The sequence below is a fragment of the Kogia breviceps genome, chromosome 6 (genome assembly GCF_026419965.1).
Source record: "Kogia breviceps isolate mKogBre1 chromosome 6, mKogBre1 haplotype 1, whole genome shotgun sequence".
Taxonomy (NCBI): domain Eukaryota; kingdom Metazoa; phylum Chordata; class Mammalia; order Artiodactyla; family Physeteridae; genus Kogia; species Kogia breviceps.
The window spans coordinates 22,268,123-22,289,149 of record NC_081315.1 but is presented as its reverse complement, the minus strand read 5'-3'; the positions used below and the strand labels follow the sequence as shown (position 1 = coordinate 22,289,149).

The following is a 21,027-nucleotide window of genomic DNA, read 5'->3' as shown; positions in this document are numbered from 1 at the left end:
CGGGCCTCTCACTGTTGTGGCCTCTCCCATTGCGGAGCGCAGGCTCCGGACGCTCAGGCTCAGCAGCCATGGCTCACGGGCCCAGCCGCTCCGCGGCATGTGGGATCTTCCCGGACCGGGGCACGAACCCGTGTCCCCTGCATCGGCAGGCGGATTCTCAACCACTGCGCCACCAGGGAAGCCCCCTGTGTATCGTTTTAGCACTGTTTTTGTTGTCCTTAGTTCTCCCTTTGTTTTTTTTTTTTTTTTAATTTACAGTTACTTGCTTTCAGCATTAGAAAGTTTAGAGTAGAAATCAGAGTGATAACCTAATATCTAAAACCAAGATGTAATAGTGGTATTAATAAGATGAATGATAGCTTACAATTAAGGATGATCAGGACTTGTAGTTTCAGCTTCATGGACATTATTTATTCCCTCTCTCTCATACACACACACACACACACACACACACACACACACACACACACACACAGACTCAATCACTGGCAAACTCCATACCTATAAGACAAAATTTCACAGATGAGGAATGAGGTCTTGGAGAGCTAATCCTTGCCTAAGATCAAACAGCCAGAAAATGATGGATCCAGAAGGGTGGCTCTTCAGTGGCCTTTTCTGTTGTAGTTCCCAGGGAACCACTGAAGCACTGTGATACCGCCTTGAAAGAAAGGACCTTGTCTTATTCATCTTGGTGCCCAGCTCCTAGAGCAGAACAGAATGGAACAAGGGGGTGACGTAACTAGCACTTTTCTGGGGGAAGATACATCGGGCAAGGATGAGTGAGATGAACAGGGAAAGATTGGTGGCATGGAGGGCAGTTTAGATGTTAGTACAACAATACAGAAAAAGAGTTCATGAGATCATGAATGAGGGCATGGCAAAAAGAAAATCGGCAGTGAAGGTAGAAGAGATTTAGGAAGACTGAGTCTGTGGGACTTGATGGCCATGTGTAGGCAGTGAGGCGTGCCAGGCCTTTTGGGAAATACTCCATTCATGTAGCAGATATTTCTGGAGCATCCTCTGTGTGCCAAGATCTAGTCTAGTTGCTGGGGATCTAACAGTGAATTAGGTAAATGAAGATTTTGCTCTCATAGAGCTTATATTCTCGTGGGAGGACGTCAGAGTTCTCCAGACAGCCACTGTATCCCACTATATATTCTTAAGGAATTAGCTTATGTGATGGTAGGGGCTGGGAAGCCTGAAATCTGTAGGGCAGGTCTACAGGCTGGAAACGCTGAGCAGGGGCTGATGCTGCCATCTTGAGGCGGAGTTTTTTTCTTCCTCAGGGAAACCAGTTTTGCTGTTAAGGCTCTTCAACTGATTGGATCAGGCCCACCCAGATTATTTAGAATAATCTCCTTTATTTAAAGTCAACAGACTGTAGATATGAATCACATCTGCAGACTACCCTAAATTCGTGTTTGATTGAATAACTGGTACTATAGTCTAGCCAAGTTGCCACATGAAACTAACCATCACAGAGGAGATGTAAGAATGACCAGTGCAGACAGAGAAGGCACTCAGGGTATAAGAGCAAGTACCAGCTTCTGTGTGTGGGAGACTCAGGGAAGCCTCCTCTGCAGAAATAGATGTATCTTCGTCTTACACATGAGGCAGAGGAGACTTGGGAATGTTAAGTGACTGATTTAGGCTAAAACAGCTAATGATTGGCCCTGCTGTCTTTCTGACTTCCGGTACATGTGCAGGAAACACAACAGAGCCTGCCTCCCCGGAATGGTCAAAGGGACCAGAACGTCTGACTTTCTTTTCCCCAGAAGGAACACCCGTGAGTGAGAAAATTTAGATTAGGCACTTGTTTTCTGAACGTAGAGCCTGAACACCGAGAGGTCGACGATTGCTTTGGGGTAGGGGTGCAGGGGGACACTTGAGCCCCGCACCAGCCCCTCCCTGCTGCTGCTGCTGCACCGGGACTGGCCTTCTTCCTGTGCCCAGGTCGGGGCTTTTGTACAAGCCAGTCATTCTGCCTAGAAGACTCTTCTTCCTCTCCTCCCCTTCCTGTGGACGATGTCTGTGTAGCCCTCCGGGGTCTGAGCGTTGGCACCTCGTCAGGGAATCTTTCTCTGTGTACCCAAACTAGGAAGCATCTCCCAGTTACAAGCCCCCTACCAGCTCCGTGTTCTGCTAATGTGTACTTAGCGCTGTTGTCGTGACGTCGTTTCTTTCTGTTTTGTAAGTGTCTGCCTCTCCGATTATAATCCCAAAGAGAAGGAGCCAAATCACTATCGTGCTGATTCCCAGTGAGGGGCGCAGTTCTTGGCCGATATTACTTGTCACGCGGATGCGCGGCTAAAGGAAGGAATGAATGTGACATATCTACTTGTAAGCGGTAAATCTGTAGGGCATTCTAAATAATGACCCGGGAACACACGACACATCCAGGTTGCTCCTCTCCTTTTCCTAATCCCCAATCCGATCAAGTCCTGTACACAGCTAATGCTATCCTTGGGACATGGGTTCCTCTCCATGTCAGTTTCAGAAGTGGCACTTCTTGAACCCTTCTCTGATTTGAGGGGTCCTTTGTACGCATCGGAGCCTCAAGCCTTCTAATGCAAAGACAGCTGGTGGGACTGTTAGCACAATAAAAGATGAGAGTGAGGGAAGAGAGTGCAGGGGTTCCAGGAATAGTGCAGCATGGATGGCGTGTCCTAAGGATGCCCTCATACTTGACAGATGGTTCTCTCTCTTCTTGTCCCAGGCAGGAAATTCTGACTGCCCGTGGTCTGGAGTCGTGTGCGTGAGAAGACAAGCTTCTGATTCGAGCAGCCCCTGATATCTCTGAGTGGGCTCTTGTGAGCCACGTTGAGAGGAAGTTTAGTCAGGACTCCCCACCCCCGCACCTACTAAATGCCCCCCTTATCCTGTCACTCAGAGGAAGGCTCCAGAGGGCTGGCGCATGAGGCTGGCGGTAGAGTTGAGCAGATCAGCAGTAAACAAACAGTAAAGCTTACAGTACCTGTCACTCTGGCTTCTGATGTGAGAGCCACCAGCCCTATCAACTTAAAACATCACTTGTGCTGTGAAATGCTTGCAGGAGCTCTTCTGCCCTTTTGTGTGAGACCCCAAATATCTACAGAAATGAGGCTTTATTTTGCAGTTTTCTTCTGACTGTAGGAAAAGAAATTTTGGACTGATTTAAATGTAGGGACTCTCAGGTTATCCTGCGAGGTCTGTGCAAATTTCCCCACTTGCCTTCTTTCCATTCAAGATTCTTCCTGTCTAGAAAGAGAGAAGTTTCTCTGTTTCTACATTCTCTGCATTTTCTGAAACTTGGAAGACTCAGGTGCAAATCATAGAGGACCCTCCTGGGAGCCAGACGGATGTTGACTGTATCACCACAGGGTGTGACAGGAAGCATTACTGGCCCAGGTGTTCGCAGATGGAGGTCCGAGTCTTGGCTCTGCCACCGAGCAGTGCGTGACCTCGGACAAGTCTCTGGGCTGGAGTGGACTAGGTGCTCTCGGCAGTTACCACCGCGCTAAGATGTATGGTTCTCATTGCAGGCATCTTTTCCACAAGTCCTGTGTTGACCCCTGGCTCCTAGACCATCGCACCTGTCCCATGTGCAAGATGAACATTCTTAAAGCCCTAGGGATCCCGGTAAGCACAGCACAGCCTACAGCATCGTCATGTCTGTCTTTCTGCCTTTCCCACAAAGCAGGGAGAACACGGCATCCCTGGATTTTCTGTGTCCCCTCAATCCCACAGCACTGGCGTCACCTGATGAGGCCCTAAGAGCACTCCCATGTCTGGATATATTTCTCCTCTCACTTTTTCTCAATCTGAGAACATCGTGACCCTCTCAGCATGTCCGTTGTATTTGTCTGTGAGTTGAGATGCTGCCTGAGCAGCTCCTAGGCTCCTCTTCTGGGCTGCAGTGGGCGAGAGACAGCAGGTGGGACAGCCACAGAGGCCTCTTGGGCCAGTTGTACACTGATGACACGCTTGTGTCACTTACCTGCGCTGTCATCAAGCAGACCCGCACGCCACACTTTCTGATGTTGCCCCACCATCGCCAGCTTCCAGAGGAAACAAGCTCTTCCCAACGATCGGGGTGGGGGGGGGGCAGCCACTGGGAATCTGACTCAGAGGCCTCTGCTGAGCTCAGATCTCCGTGGCAAGCTTGAGTGAGGAGGAAGCCAGAGCCAGAACCACTGAATTCTAGCGCTACCCTCAAGCTGGCGCCCTCAGTAATATGTTTTATCAAACTTTTAGTCGTTCCCCCTGTGCAAAGAGAATCCCCCCAACTGGCTGGCTTGATGCGCCAGGGAAAGACTTTCCAGGGACCGTATTGAGTGAAGGCCACGGGCTGCTGAGACACCATCTGCTGTGGTGAGGGCGGGAAGCCAGCCAGGCCACCAGACCCGAGGGCTGCGCAGAGATGTGAGAACAACCTCGGCGCCGTCTAAAAGAAGCTAGACAAACAGCATACACAGACCGGCCTCCCCCTTCCCCCTCCGCTTTGCTAGCACCTCCTCTTGTCATTCCTCACTACTAATGGCAGAGAATGAACAGAATTTTTAAAGTCCCAAGATGTCACTGAAGAAGAAAGGATCAGATCAGATATCAAAGGCTTCCTTTAATGCCAGAGGGCTAATTAACCCAGGAAGATCAGAGTGACTGTTTGAGGGGCACACCTGAAACATCACGAGGTCACGGATTGGCTGAATTTTCTACCCTGCCTCCCTGCCGGCTGTATGCTGATTTTTTTTTTTTTTTTTTTTAAACAGTCGATACACCAAACACAAATCAATTTGTGTGACTATAGCTTTGAGCTAGATTTTGAAAAGCAATGCATTAGATTTTCAGACCAGAGTTGTGAAGGCATAATACATTCAAGGTGAAAATCACTGACAGTGAACATGAAACATGAGTAAAAACCCAACATCTCTATCAGATACTAGGGACTTAGAAAATTAAACTCGCTGTTTGCATGTTCCACATTTCTGGCTCAACTGGTTCTTACCGGTGTCTGATTTGAGTCTCTGTTTTGTGGTTGTTAACTGAGTAGTCTTGTGCCTGTGCTGTAAGGCAAGGAAGGATAAGTGGAATGCGAAGAGCTGGGGACATTTTCATTTTGTAAGTGGATTTCTCTAAGATGAACTAAAGAATGAGAGCACGGCTCATGGATGGTGAAATTCCTATTACAGTGGTATCTTCTCCCATTATATTTTGCCAAGAGAAGTAAAAGACTGAACCTGACAGGGGCAGGTCCTTTATTGTCAGAGTGTTTTCAGTGCCCTTATCTACATTCAAGTGCTTCGTCCTCCTTTCTCTCCAGTCAGGTCTAGGGGGTGTCTTTGCAGGATGACAGATCACATCATTGAGTGCCTCTGTAAGGTACCATATAATACGGGCCTTTTTTTATCCCAGCACCCACCGTCTCCTATCACTATTATCCTGGTATAAATAAGATGATTGTAAACGAATAGAAAATCCCATGCAGCTGGTACATTCACTAGTCCCTAACTATTTTGCATCTGGTTTATTTGAGTTCTCCCTGCTAACCTGAATTTGAAAACCTATATGCTGTTCACTTACAGAGGGTATTTGACATCTCTTACTAAACATTATGACTGTAATTTCTCTTAGACGTATATAAATTGGGTTTCTATTCAAAATGTTATCCTATTTGATGAACCATTTCGAGTGGATATAAACTGTGAGGTTCTGTAAGGTGGGTCTGCTAAATATTGTATCTAAGCCAAATTATTCATTCGTGCTCTCATTAACAAGCCTCACTGAGCTATTTCGCTCTTTCTCTTTTCCTCTACTCACCTCTGTTAGAGACATAACACTATTCCTGCTAGCCCACAAAGTAAAAGCAAACACCCTGCATCAAAACTAAGAAAATGATGTTATAAAAAGAAAAAAGAGAGAAAACAGGAACATGATCGACAAGCAAAGTCAATGTTGTGAAAAATATGTCAGTTGTTCTTGCGTCTCTGGTCACATTCAGCTACTTATGGCTGAAAGAACAGCCAGCACAGGGTCCTCACTTGGAACTCTTTTCCTCCCTGATACCCGCACACAATTTGGATCTGCATCTTTACATAGTATAGTGGAGGGAAAGAAGTTATTTTTTCTTCTACCCTCCTCGGTTCTCCAGCTGGGCCCTGTAAATTAGACTTGTAAAAGACAGATTAACAAGAGAAAATCAAACAGAAGTTTATGAACACACACATCGTTTGTGCACATAGGAGCACTTGGCGATGAGTGACTCAGAGGGTTGGTTAGAACTTCGGCTTCTATAGCATCTTCAAAAAAGAGCAATAAATTTTTAGAGAAGTGACAAGACAAAGGGAAAGGACTTTGAGTTTCTAGGACAGCAAATTGTGGGGAGGTAAATATATGGGGGAAACCAATGGCGGATAAGGGCACGTCAGTTAGGTTTGTTGTATGTTCCATTTTGGTGTCAACTCCCAGTCGCTAGTGATGAGAATGTTCTTCTCTTTCTGGTACAAAGAGGGGGACCCCCTTACAAATTTATGTCTTGCTTTTAGGCAAATAGGGGGGAAGGCAGAGAGCATTTCTTTACCCAGTTCTCAACAGTTTCAGCTAAAAACAATTTTTATGTCAACATAGCAAATTTTGGCAGTGATATACTTCTGCTACCCTTCAAAGGTGTACTTTACCTTTGCCTAAAAATTGAATTTTTTTTAAGTATTTTCTCAAATCTTCCCTTCACTGATCTCGGATCTGGGCAGATACTAACATTCCCAAGTTTTCAGAGCAGTAAACTGAGACTTAGATAAAATTTCCAAATCAACATTTACTGAGCACTTAATAATTGTCAGGCACTATATGAGAGCTTGGAACTCAAGGTCAATATAGTGTAGTTGCTTCACTTTAAAAAGCTTGTGTCTCACTTGTATGTGGAATCTACGTGGAATAGAAACAGAGAACAGATTTGTGATTGCCAGGGGCAGGAGGTGGGGAGGGTGAAATGGGTGAGGGGGTCAGAAGGTACAAACTTCCAGTTACGAAATAAGTAAATCCCTGGGGTGTAATGCACCGCATGGTGACTCTAATTCAATACACAATACTGTATTGTATATTTGAAAGTTGCTAAGAGAGTAGATCTTAAAAGTTCTCATCACAAGAATAAAAATGTTGTAACCATGTGAGGTGACGGATGTTAACTAAACTTATTGTGGTGATCGTTTCGCAACATACACACGTATCAAATCATCACGTTGTACAACTTAAACTAATACAATATGCCATGGCAATTCTATCTCAGTAAAACTGGAATTTTAAAAAAAGCTTGGGGACTAGTAGAGCGAGACTAACACAGTAACAAATGCCTGTAACAGTGAGAGAAGTGTGAGAAGAGTTACAGTATCAAAGATGACTACCTGAGAGAGAGCACTGCTTAGAAAAGAGACATTTGGCCTGGGAATTGAGGGATGATTAGGAGTTCACCAGGGTTAGTTTGAGACCTTGGGATGGGAGAGGGGAAAGGGATGATGATTTGGGCAACTGTCATCCCGAGTGGAAGAGCAGCATATGCTAAGGTTCTGAAATAGGAAATATACGGTTTATTCTGCGTGTTTCCAAAGGCTGAAGGTAGGGCCAGAAAAGAAGGCTTGGGCCAGACTGTACGGTGCCTGTTTTGCTATACGAAGGAGCTTTGTAATTCATTCTTTAGGAGGAAAAAAAGAAAAAGAATCATACCTGTGCTTTTTTAAAAAGAAAAAGAGTGCTCTGGTGAAAAAGTGGAGAACGAAGTATACCGGGGAAGAAACTAGAGGGAGATTGGGAACTGGTAATGGGGTAAGAAACGTTCAGAACATACCCGCTCACGTTCAGTTAATCTCAGTCAGTAAATTTGGCGGATCGGTCATTCGATGAGTTGACTTCTGACAACTCGAATTTCAAGGAATTGGCCCACTGCCAATAGAGATGGAGACGGCACAACAGAGAGAATAGGGGGGAAAGGGAATGAGCTGAATCTGAGGGTTTTGTGGGATGGTGGAGATTTCCAGCTGACCATCGGAAACACAGGTGTGGGGCTCGCGAGACTTGGTTTGAGAGTGGAAATCCAGGACAAGAGTCCAGCAGTTTGGATTTCTGGCTTGTGCTCCCCGTGAGCCCATGAGTGGTAGATTTTCTCTTTCAGTGAACTTTGCACACAATCGAGTCATTGTGGTGTTAATTCCAACAGTGTCAGCCTAGGATTCTCCTCAGCTAAGCCTGCCCACCCTCATCTGCAGAGGCAGAACAACCGAAAATCATTTTTTAAAAGCTGTTTGTGGAAGAGATATCAATATATTCAACACCACTTCAGCCAGCAGAACTGAGACCAAAGAGTAGAACTGCCCCGCTGCCCGCTAAGAGAAGCTGGCTGACACAGGCTGCCTTGCGAGGCACAGAGACCCCCGTCTCTACGTTTTTCAAGTGGAGCCGTGTGGAATATTGGGAGGGAGAGTCCTGTAGTGAGTGGGTAATTAAAGTAGCTGGTCTCACCCTAGTTTTATGATTCTAAGATTTTAGCTTAGAAGATTGGACAAATGTACGATCAGTTGAATGTTATGTAAATAGGGCTTTGCTCTGCAGCTGGTTTTTTGGCTTGTATGTAACAGCACCCCCTCACCCTGTGCTCTTGTGTTTGTGTGTGCGTTTGTTTATGTATATGTGCGTATCTCTGATGCACAATTCACGAGTCAGATTCTGTCTCCCCTCTCATGCCATCGGTCTATTCGTAAACAACACACGGGTCTTTGGGGCTAATTATCAGGCTGTCAGCTACTTCCTTATACCAGAAGTAAACACTATAGATAAGGAAGAGCTATCATTATAAATAAGTATCATATTCTTCTCCCTATGTAATTCTATTCATGTATGACTAGTGCTACTCCTGGAATTAAAACCTTGTCTGTAGATCTAAACGGAACCTTTGGAAAGAAAATTTTGGAAGATGTGTTCATGTTAATTACAGGAACTATATGTGGAATGTCTTTAAATAAAGTGGTACAGGAAGCAAACAGTAAAGAACTTGGTTTTCCATCAGGACAAAATATTTAGGCTGTAGACAGACATCTCATCTCTAACTTGATGATATACACTAAGATAGGTCCTTTTCTGCTCCTGTCAGCCCAATGCCGACTGCATGGACGGCTTGCCCACTGACTTCGAGGGATCTCTGGGAGGTCCGTCAACCAACCAGATCACCGGCGCAAGCGACACAACTGTAAATGAAAGCTCGGTCACTTTGGACCCTGCTGTCCGGACCGTGGGAGCCTTGCAGGTGGTCCAGGATACAGATTCCGCCCCGCAGGAGGGAGAAATCATCTTCACCACCAACAGTAAGTTCTGCCGTGCCACATGCCAATACCATATTCCAAAAGGCTGTTGCCTCGTGGGAATTGGAAAAAGGCACTTTTCCTCCAGAAGAAAGAAAAATTAAATGAATAGAACGTTGCTAGGCTAAACAATCGTATCTGACGGGCCTTGAGAAGCCCAGCTTACTCCAGAGCCAGCAGGGCAGACAACAGTGCTAGTAGCTGTGTGTGTCACCCACCTACACACGCCGATGCCACAGCACAGCACACACCCACCCCCATGATACCCAAAAGCCAGGCCGGGTGGTGGCGCTGGCCTCTGAAAGCGGAAGGCAGGTGAGAAGAGCCACTGCCGGCCATGTTCAGTGGGACTGGGATAGGGCGTAACCCACTCACTCATGTGTGTGTGCGTGTGTGTGTGTGTGTGTGTGTGTACACAGGCGTGAGCCCTCCCGAGTGTGTGGGTGGCTGTCTGAGCTGGTCTGGACAGCATGCAGGAGGGTTCTCCCCCCCACCCCGTTGCTGCAGGACTCAGATGCAAGTGGAACCCCTTTAGATGGGCATTCTTGCAGGACAACCTAAACCCCTATGCATAGTGACGTATTAAAATATCTTTAGGGTTTCTTCCGCATCTCCTGCATAGACTCAAACTAAATGCTGTTCTGGTTGAGGGTAGTTATAAAAATATTAAAATAGCTCTGTTAGCATACGGTTGAAGCTCAAACCTAAAGTATTTACTCTACCGTCTAATACAGCAGAGATAAAAGGAGTTCTAAGAAAATCAGCATGCAAATTAACTTAGGTTTAAGGTTAAAAGGGTGGGTGAATGTTGCAGGTTTTAAAGGAGGTGTGTTTTTTCCCTTGATGGAAGTAACCTATTCACTATAGAAAATTTGGAAGCAGAGCAGAGCAGATGAAAGCATGTTGGGATATTTCCTTTTAAGTTGGCCTCTTTTTTACATATTCGTGATGTTTATGCAGTTCAGAAAATCATTCACGCTAAAATTTAAAGACGCATTTTTCTGATGAAGAAACGTAACAGTCCTTGTCGTTGAAAGACTGAAAAATGAAGAAGAGAATAAAAAAAGAATGCAAAAATCACTCAGTACCCCAATATCCAGAAATAATCACTCTTAACATTTTGGTGTATTTGCTGATAATCTTTTTTTTTTTTAACATTTTTATTGGTGTATAATTGCTTTACAATGGTGTGATGATAGTTTCTGCTTTATAACAAAATGAATCAGCTATATGTATACATATATCCCCATATCTCCTCCCTCTTGAGTCTCTCTCCCACCCTCTAGGTGGTCACAAAGCACCCAGCTGATCTCTCTGCGCTATGTGGCTGCTTCCCACTAGCTATCTATTTTACACTTGGTAGTGTATATATGTCCATGTCACTTTCTCACTTTGTCCCAGCTTACCCTTCCCCCTTCCCGTGTCCTCAAGTCCATTCTCTACATCTGTGTCTTTATTCCTGTCCTGCCCCTGGGTTCTTCAGAACCATTCTTTTTTTTTAGATTCTATATATATGTGTTAGCGTACGGTATTTGTTTTTCTCTTTCTGACTTACTTCACTCTGTATGACAGACTCTAAGTCCATCCACCTCACTACAAATAACTCAATTTTGTTTCTTTTTATGGCTGAGTAATATTCCATTGTGTATATGTGCTACATCTTCTTTATCCATTCATCTGTTGACGGACACTTAAGTTGCTTCCATGTCCTGGCTATAGTAAATAGTGCTGCAGTGAACATTGTGGTACATGACTCTTTTTGAATTATGGTTTTCTCAGGGTATATGCCCAGTAGTGGGATTGCTGGGTCATATGGTAGTTCTATTTTTAGTTTTTTAAGGAACCTCCATACTGTTCTCCATAGTGGCTGTATCAATTTACATTCCCACCAACAGTGTAAGAGGGTTCCCTTTTCTCCACACCCTCTCTAGCATTTATTGTTTGTAGATTTTTTGATGATGGCCATTCTGGCTGGTGTGAGGTGATACCTCATTGTAGTTTTGATTTGCATTTCCCTAATGATTAGTGATGTTGAGCATCCTTTCATGTGTTTGTTGGCAATCTGTATATCTTCTTTGGAGAAATGTCTATTTAGGTCTTCTGCCCATTTTTGGATTGGGTTGTTTTTTTGATATTGAGCTGCATAAGCTGCTTGTAAATTTTGGAGATTAATCCTTTGTCAGTTGCTTCATTTGCAAATATTTTTTCTCATTCTGAGGGTTGTCTTTTTGTCTTGTTTATGTTTTCCTTTGCTGTGCAAAAGCTTTTAAGTTTCATTAGGTCCCATTTGTTTATTTTTGTTTTTATTTCCATTTCTCTAGGAGGTGGGTCAGAAAGGATCTTGCTGTGATTCATGTCATAGAGTGTTCTGCCTATGTTTTCCTCTAAGAGTTGTATAGTATTTGACCTTATATTTAGGTCTTTAATCCACTTTGAATTTATTTTTGTGTATGTTATTAATTTCCTTCTTTTATATGTAGCTGTCCAGTTTTCCCAGCACCACTTATTGAAGAGGCTGTATTTTCTCCATTGTATATTCTTGCCTCCTTTGCTGATAATCTTTTGATATAGTTGAGACAATAACCATGGGGGTGAACATTCAGTATTGTAACCATAGAACTTTCACAGGACCTCTGACAGAGAGTAATTTCGAGAGGAACTTGGTGGTAAATATCCACCCATGTAGGGTTTATTAGTTTTTGGTAGGTATGAGTTTTAACTTGACTTTTAGAGGCATGAGGACCTCAGTATTGAAACATTGGCCATTAAACATTAAAAAGTCCTTAAAGAGAGATTTTGATCCATTTGTTTTGAAGGTCTAGAGGGGTACTGTCTAGTATTAATATAATGCAAGCCACAAAAGCAATTTTTAATTCTCAATAGCCACACTAAAATAATAAGTTGGTCAAGTTCATTTTAATAATATTTTTATTTAACCCAATATATCCAAAATATTTTATTCTTTTTTTATACTAACTCTTCAAAACCTGGTGTGTATTTTAGGCTTAAAGCACATCTCAGTTTAGACTAGCCCCATTTCAAGTACTCAGAAGCACGTGTGGCCAGTGGCTACCATATTGGAGAACACAGATTTTTATTTCTTTATTTTTTTGCGGTATGCGGGCCTCTCACTGTTGTGGCCTCTCCCGTTGAGGAGCACAGGCTCCGGACGCGCAGGCCTAGCGGCCATGGCTCACGGGCTTAGTTGCTCCGCGGCACGTGGGATCTTCCCGGACCGGGGCACGAACCCGTATCTCCTGCATCGGCAGGCGGATTCTCAACCACTGTGCCACAAGGGAAGCCCAAACACAGATTTAGAATCCTAGTAATTTAGGGATATAAGAACCTTAAAAACAAAACAAATCAAAACCCTTAAAGGTCATTTAATCGTTACCATGATAAACTTTTGATTTTCACCATATGAAAATTGTGACCCAGAGGAATAAGTGGCTTACTCAGATCTGACAGTAAGTTCTCTTTTCAGAATACAAGATTGCCCCATAATTTTTCCATTTATTGGACATCTTGAGTTACCATCAGGCATATCACCATTAGTGGTCTAAGTGAAGTATATTGGAAGGCCTCATAAGATTTTGCTAGCAGTTCAAAAACATTTAAGACATGAGCCTTTTTTGAGCCCATAAAAAGAACCAAATCAAAAATGGATCCTATTTCTTGCAATGAAATGATTGTTTGATTTTCTGTTAGATTCCTTATTTTGAAAAGTGGCTATGTACTTCATCCATCTTAGTAAAGCCCAGATGACAAATGAAAAGGCGTCGTTTATGGGTTAAAACACAACCAAAAATGAAATAGGAAATTAAAGTCTGTATCCATATAATTCATAATCCCAGACAGTTTTGGCTAAAATAGACTCAGAGTGTTCAGGTTCATAGCAGGCATTCAGTAGATGTTCACAGAATGACTTGAGATAAAAGTGTTTGACCTAAGTTTCAACAGTGAGCTTCTGTTCACAACAGAAGGAAGAATGCCAGGTAATTTCAAAGGAAGGTCTTGGTAAAGATGAAGAGACGAGGCATGAGACCACATCTATAGTTTGAAGACTGATACTATATATCAATATGGCTAAAGACATCAGTCTCTTAATACAGAAACTGAATTTTTCTCACAAAATACTTTTCCTAGGCCATTTATTTCATTTTTAATGAAGTATAGTTGATTTACAATGTCTCAGGTGTACGGCAAAGTGATTCAGTTTTATATATATGTATAAACCTATACATATATGTGGGGCGCGGCAAAGCGTTGCCGCAAAGCAGGGTAGAAAAAGTTGAGTCATCCATCTTGTAGCCAGTGCGCATGCGTTGAGATATGTTAACAAGGTTTTAGAGCAGTAACCAGTCCGAAGGCGACGTGTAGCTATGCTTTCGATATGAACCAGTCAGAGACTTACATAGTACCCCGAATCTTATATAGGCAGCTGCCGCTAAGGCTGCGGGGTCTTCCTTCCATCTTTCCTTAACCAAGCTGTGCTCCAATAAAGTGTGATACGAGAAGAATCTAGCGTGTGGCGACTGTTATTCTGCTGGTCAGACGCAGCTCGCCATACATATATATATACATATATATATTCTTCAGATTCTTTTCCATTATAGGTTATTACAAGGTATTGAATATAGTTCCCTGTGCTTTACAGTAGGTCCTCATTGTTTGTCTACTTTATATATAGTAGTGTGTATATGTTAATCCCAAATTCCCAGTTTATCCCTACCCCCTTCCCCTTCTGTAACCATAAGTTTGTTTTCTATGTCTGTGAGTCTATTTCTGTTTTGTAGATAAGTTCACTTGTGTCGTTTTTTCTAGATTCCACATAAAGGTGATATTATATGCTATTTTATTTCTGATTAGCTTTATTTATTGCAATTTCACAGAATATTCCAAGCACAGTCATTCTGATTAGATGTTAATGGTTTATACCACTAACTAAATGGCTGTAGATTCCTTAAGGGGAAAATTCTTTCCTCTGTACAGGTTTGTACATTGCCTAGTGCCCTAACTCAAATAAATAATTAATAAATGAACAAACACGGATGCATGAATAAATGAGCGAAAAGATTCAAGTTCTTATCAATGTTATTGTAACCGTTTCTCTAATGCTATTGAAAAAAATGCAGATGGTGAAAGAAGTATAGTTGGGATATGATATTGTTACAAATCACAAATAACCCACTGGAGGTTGGACCTGAGGTTTTTCTACCTTATCCTTTCCTCTCTCACATCTCTGCAGATCCAGGAAATTACTAGAAAATGAAGAAGTAACAGTAGGTAACAAATACATAACACCAACTCTGTACCAGGCACCCTTTTATGTTGTTTACATGTATTAGCTCACAGCAACCCTATGAGGTAAATGTTATTTTTAACTTCATTTTCCTGATGCAGAAACAGCAGCACTGAGAGATTAAAGTAACTGAGCTGAGGTCATAAGCTAGTGACAGGTGGAGCTGGAATTTGAAGGAGCAGCTAGCTGGCTCAACGACGCCGTGCATAGCTATGCTCAGAAGATGAAAAAGGGGAGAAAACGCATACGGTTCTCATTTCATTTTTTTCCTCTTTTCCTCCATTTTTCTAAATCTCTGAAAGACCAAAACTGTGTTTAGTTTCAGCTTGCATTCTCATCCCTACCTCCGTTTTCCTTTCCTGGCAAACAGTCTTGCTGTATAGTCGATCAAATGCACGTAAAAGTCATTTCAGCACTCAAGGGGAAACAGCATGGAACAGATTGCCCTTAGAGTAAAGATGGAAAAATCTGGCATTAAAGGATCATCTTCAGCTCCCAAGAAAAGAAAAAAAGAAAAACGTTGACAAAGGAAAGGAAATGCAAACTGGTAGGCAGTCTGACATTTGGGAGAAAGACGTTCTCGTTCTCGTATGCATATCTTTAATGTTTCTGACATTCTGAGGCTTTTATAACCTCACACGGCAGCCCCAGATCACGGTGTTTCTCCTCCACGTTGGTGCAAGGGGTCATTTGTACGCCTGCCCTGATGTCACTCACCCAACTTCATCTGTCCACCCAATTGCACCAAAACCATCCTCTGCCTTCTGACTCCCCAAGCGCCGGCTGCAGCTGGTTGGATTGGCTTCAGCAGGGAAAGAAATTTCTTGGGACCAAAGGAAAACACAGCTGAACAAACAGCCCGGTGTGTTTGGAAACTCCAGACAGGAGCTAGAGAAAGACACAAAAGGAGAAGACTCTGTCACTCCTTCCCCCAAAACATCCCGCGCCACTCCACACCTTCTCAAGAGGGTCTGAAACCTTCCCTTTGTTTTCCAAGGAAAGTCACTGAACCCACCACCACCCGTTTCCTTTATTGAGTCACCCCACAAGTCCTCTAGTGCCGCGTCTAGATTGTTACCCCCTTGCTGCTCCTTCCACCTCAAACTGGAAGGAACCAGCAGTCAGCCCGTGGGGTGGAGAGTGGAGGGACCTAGAAAGGGGGCAGGTGGGCAGAGTCAAGGCGTCCCAGATCCGCCCCAGTACGTTCTGAGGAGCACGTGGCATAATGTGTTTGGCCAGGAGACCCGGTCTTCAGACGTCACAGAAGGAAGCAGTACCCGTGAATTGTTATGTAGGCTAATAGGCTCAAACTCGGCCGGTTGAATTGAAACGTGGTGTAGGTTTCCTCTGGGACACTTCCTATCCACCCTGAACCTTTCGGGGAGTATCCTGTGTTTCATGTGTTGAGCCAACATGATCTGTGATGTGTGTAAAATGCATCTTGCTCTCTGCTGCTCTGCCTGGACTGCCTAGAGTGGGTGTAACAGCCCCCTGCCTGGGGATGACACTTGCAGCAGGAATTGTCTGCTCCCTCTTAGGGAACGGACAGTTCCAAGAATCCCTTTAGGTTCCAAACACCGACAGAAGAATTTTCTTTTTCTCTGCAGAGCCCTTCTCTCTCGTAATCCCCATCACTCAGGACAGATGGGCCTCCCTTGCTTACTCTCGGGGCCTCCTGCAGCCTTCACGCTATCTGCCGAGGCGCTCTTACCACCCCGGGAGGTCTTTGTGGACAGGGGGAGCCCAGTCTTGCTCGCTCCCCACGCGGCCGCCTCTGGGACCCTCACACATCACCTGCCCTGACACCCCTCTCCGGTACAGCAGCTGTTTCCAGCCTCTGACCCCACGCGGGCCATCGGCCGCCTCCCTTCAGACTCCAGGCAGCCGGGACACCTGAGTCCACAGCCTGCTTTAGCTTTTCTAAGGCCCGAGTCGCCTCTCTCTGAGTCCCACCTACAGGGGGCGTAGTTCAGAATCTCCTTGGTGATGGAGGGGGAGGGGTTCCCCTTGCAGGAACCCCTCCCTGGGCTTGGGGTTGGGAGATAGCCCTTCCCCACCCCTTCTTCTAGAGGAATGGGATTCAGCGTGACAATACTCTCTCCACAGACAAGCTCCTTTCCAATTTCCCCACCTTCCCCTCCCTCTCTCCCCTTGTTATTGTCATTAAGTGGGTAATGGGGTCCAGAATCATAGAACAGGTACCCTTCACATCCGCTCTACCCAGCAGTGGGGTGTCGGGCACAGGGTTGGGGGGAGATGGGAGAGGCCATCTCAGACTTCTTTGCTGCCCATAGCTCTTCAGGAGAAACTGAGGCAGGAAGAGTCCCATGAATGAAAAAGGATTCGTTCATGGATGTCTTGATGGGCTTCACCAGAGGACACCTTCCTAGCCGATATGGCAACTAAACTACGGTCCCTTTTCAGAGACCCTAGAGACAAGTCAACCTTTTTGGAGGAAAAAATACATATATATGCTCTCACTCTTCAAAATGCACTCATGAGACAAAACTAATTGTTAAAGCACAGCTGAAACTGCAGCCCAGCAAAAAAAAAAAAAAAAAAAAAGGAATAGTCATTTTCATCAAAAAGTCATTCGTTGCGATCACCAGGAGCTCTCCAGGGACACAGACTAGACACTAATTACGGAAAAAACTTCCGAAGAGTTCATTCAGAGACTTGTGTATAGCAGTTTCTGGAGTGACCCGCTTTCTTTTCTTTGAGGAACTCAATAGGAACATCTCTGGCGAGTCTTCATTCCTAAAAACACAGTCTCTTAAAATTAGGCCAGAAATGACATCCGTTCTTTGCAGTACGCGGGCCTCTCACCGCTGTGGCCTCTCCCGTTGCGGAGCACAGGCTCCGGACGCGCAGGCGCAGCGGCCATGGCTCACGGGCCCAGCCGCTCCGCGGCACGTGGGATCTTCCCGGACCGGGGCACCAACCCGCGTCCCCTGCATCGGCAGGCGGACTCTCAACCACCGCGCCACCAGGGAAGCCCCGTTCTTTTTTTTTTTTAAGGTCTGTGTTTATTAGTTAGGGAGCCATTGAGGAAGCATTCAGCGTATCTATATTCAAAGGTTTTAAATTGCCACTAGCCTTGCTCCAGTCGCAAGCTGAATATGAACACGAGAGAGAGAGAGAGAGAGAGAGAGAGAGAGAGAGCGCGCGCGAGAGAGAGCGAGAGAGAGCGAGAGAGCGAGAGAGCGAGAGAGCGAGAGAGAGAGAGAGAGAGAGAGAGAGAGAGAGAGAGAGAGAGAGTGAGTGTGTGTGTGTGTGTGTATTCAGGGCTTTTCCAGGGAACCTGAGTCTGAACCTCTGGGTCAAAACAACTGAGAGAAAAAGAGAGGGTTGGCATGAACATCCCATTTCTGTTCCAAATGTTCCTTTACATTTGCAAAGCAGCAATCTCCAGGTTTTAATGTGACTGCAAAATATACCGGTGCATCCAGAAATAAACACCTCTACAGAAAGCATTCCAGCCTGTATAAGAAAGGAAAAGAGTGAGTAGCCACACCTGCTTTTTTGACTTGCATCAAAGCCTGAACCGGCAAAGTAGCTCCCCTCTGGATAAATATGCTGGCTGGAACTAGCAACAGGAATGATCTCCCTTGGTGCCCATAAGATTCGCATTAGCCCTGGAAAGATGATTGCTTTGATTTGTGAACTTCTTCCATCGTGGCAGACAACAGAATCAGCCAACCAATTAAGATTTTAGATTCCACTGTCGTGCGTCCTTCAGGAAATATTTCAGCCACGGTGAATTACTTCCAAGTGTTTGAAGATGGTGATACTGCTTCCCCACAATCGTCTCCGTAGCTCGTCATGTGCCAGGTCCCTTCAGTCACATACCCGCCTTGTTTCTGAGCCTTCCAGCTCACCAGCTCGACGATGGCTTCAGGAGAGGAACAGCTGTTCTGAAGAGCAAAGGTCTTTGTGATAAGCACTTGCCTTCATCGTCAACTGTCCCAGAGGGCAACCAGTCAATCCACAAGCCACTGGATTTTTTTTTGCGATAGCATTCCTCCTCAATTAAAAGCACTCACCAATCTCAGAAAGCTCACTCGGGGCCAGACTTCCAGGGTTTTCCTGTCCTGTGTGTCTGGTGCCTTTGACAAGGGAGTGTTGAGTATCTGCAGACGCACATCAGTTTAGACCGCAGATAGATTGCCACTGGGAGCACTCAGCCTGGGCATGACACCACGCCATCCACTCGGAAGAAACTTGTCCTCCTGAAATGAAGCGACCCAGCCAAGCAGACAAAAATCCATCCATTGTGGGAGATTGTCTCAGATGTCCTGAGTCACGCACTGATAGCACCATCTCCAGTTTGATTGATTCTTCCCAATGCTGTCTCGCTTTTGGTAAGCATTCCAAAAGTGGGCTAGGGAAAGGGCTGTTGAGCAGACCTGCATTTTGCCAGATATTGACACACCGAGCGTGGGTCTCAGCAGGGAGGTGGCAGCTGACGGCAAGAAACATCACTGGCAGGTCAGCCCTTTTTCAGTGTTGGAATAGCATCCATCTAAAGCTCATGGGGTGAGGAGGCGGGGGAAGGGCCATCATTTGGAGATTAAGATAGCAGGGAACAGCTGAAAATGTCCTTTGGCTGACATAAGAATTGGCTCTGAAAATTCAGAGAGTCAGGGTTCCATAAGTCAAAATATTTCAGAAATGAAATTCGGTGGTTCAGAATAATAAGAAAAACAAAATGTGATTATCAGAACATCACTGGAGCTACATGAGGTAAGATGGTATACTGGAAACACCACTAGCCAGAAACAAAAAAGTGGCGCCTTAGGTGTGATTTGGCCTCCAGTTAGCTGTGTGACCTTGGGCAAGTCACTCACCCTCTCTGTATTTTCAGTTCGTCAGTTATCGAATGAGACACTTGTATCAGCAGTTGATTTCTAAGATCCTTTCCAGTTCCATCATTAGACTCCCTCTCTTGGTGTCCTTCCGAGTCTCACCAGGAAAGGCTCAATTAAGACCTTGCATCCTCACTTAAAGCCCTTCCTGATACCCCTCTCCTTCCAGCACCACGAAGCCACCCTAGGAAGGAGCTGTGTCCTCAGCTCTCTCCCCACTGCCGTGTCCTCTGAGACTCTAGAGGGTCGCTCTGAGACTGCAGTGTCTTCCCAGTCTCTTATCTTACAGATCAGATCTTATGTACATCTTCATCTAAAATGAATGGGAAAGAAGACAAGAGGGTGTAGCTGGCTGGAAGGACAGCACAACTCTAGCCCAGAATCCTCCTAGGATTCCCATGTGCAGTGGGCCCTGTACTCAGACTATCACAGCCTCCTGCTCACAGAAGGCTCTTAAGCAGTACTTACCTGGGCTGCCTAGATGCTGGCTATGCCCAGACTCAGACCTATTCATTTTCTTTGTTCTTAAAAACAGTATTAATAACAGTTACCATTCATTGAGTGCAAACTTCGTGCTCAACACCATATATGTACTCTACATAGAGTGTCTTATTTGACCATATTAATAACCTCATGAGATTGTCATCCGCATTCTATAGATAAGGAAATAGACTCCAAAGGTAAAATAACATGCCCTAGATCCGTTGTTTTTCAAACTGTGGGTCGTTGAATGAATCGAGCGAGTCCTGACCAGTATTTTTCAAATGACACAAAATAAAATACATCTGAAATCTAAATACACACACACACACACACACATATACGGCCTTTAATGTTGATTTTAACAATAATAGCTATTATTGATGCCATCAAGGAAGAAATGTGTCATGTAAACCAAAATATTATGCAGAGCAACTCTCTTTTATTCTGTTTTAATATTGATCCTAGACAACTGGCAAGCAATACTTAGAAAAAAACATTGTATTTCTTCAGTAGATAGTGGTGTAGGTGCTTATGTGTCTGTGTTTATGTATTCATATGGATGTGAATACACAGTTTGATATTTAGTCCCAAATCTACACATAGTATTTTTTTTGCATGTTTAGAATGCTTTTTTTTTTTTTTTACAGTAAATACCACATTTCTTGTCTCATTTTCTCTTCTCAGGGAATTAGTATTTTTTTTAAAAGACATCATTTGGAATAGACATTATCTCCATTTTACAGATGAGGGTATTGAGGCACAAGTACCACATTCAGAGTTGTTGCTCTGAAATTCAGGAAGAAAACCCCTCTCACTGGACTCCATTTCCAGGGTAGCCTACACTGTATGTGAATCCATTCATGTACCTGTCCCATCGTTTTAAAGGCAATTAGTAATCATCTAAGAATAGCTCCAGTGCATCTAAATATTTTAGAACTTAGCTCTGTTTTACACGTCACTAAAATATTTAGGCTCCAGATGCTTTATTAAGGATTTAGTTGAACTGTTTAACAAGTTGAATACTAAAAGGCAAATTTCTCTCTTTCTTAACGAC

General features: G+C 44.4%; 1 protein-coding gene across 2 annotated transcripts in view; it reads left to right on the top strand.

The window, feature by feature from the left end:
• RNF150 (ring finger protein 150) overlaps window positions 1-21,027 on the top strand; it is a 244,096-nt gene that overhangs the window by 183,801 nt on the left and 39,268 nt on the right. For both annotated transcript variants that reach the window (XM_067035574.1, XM_059067523.2), the window contains exons 5-6: window positions 3,522-3,618; window positions 9,116-9,326. In XM_067035574.1, the coding sequence (XP_066891675.1) occupies window positions 3,522-3,618; window positions 9,116-9,326 (308 nt within the window). The remainder of the gene's footprint in view (window positions 1-3,521; window positions 3,619-9,115; window positions 9,327-21,027) is intronic.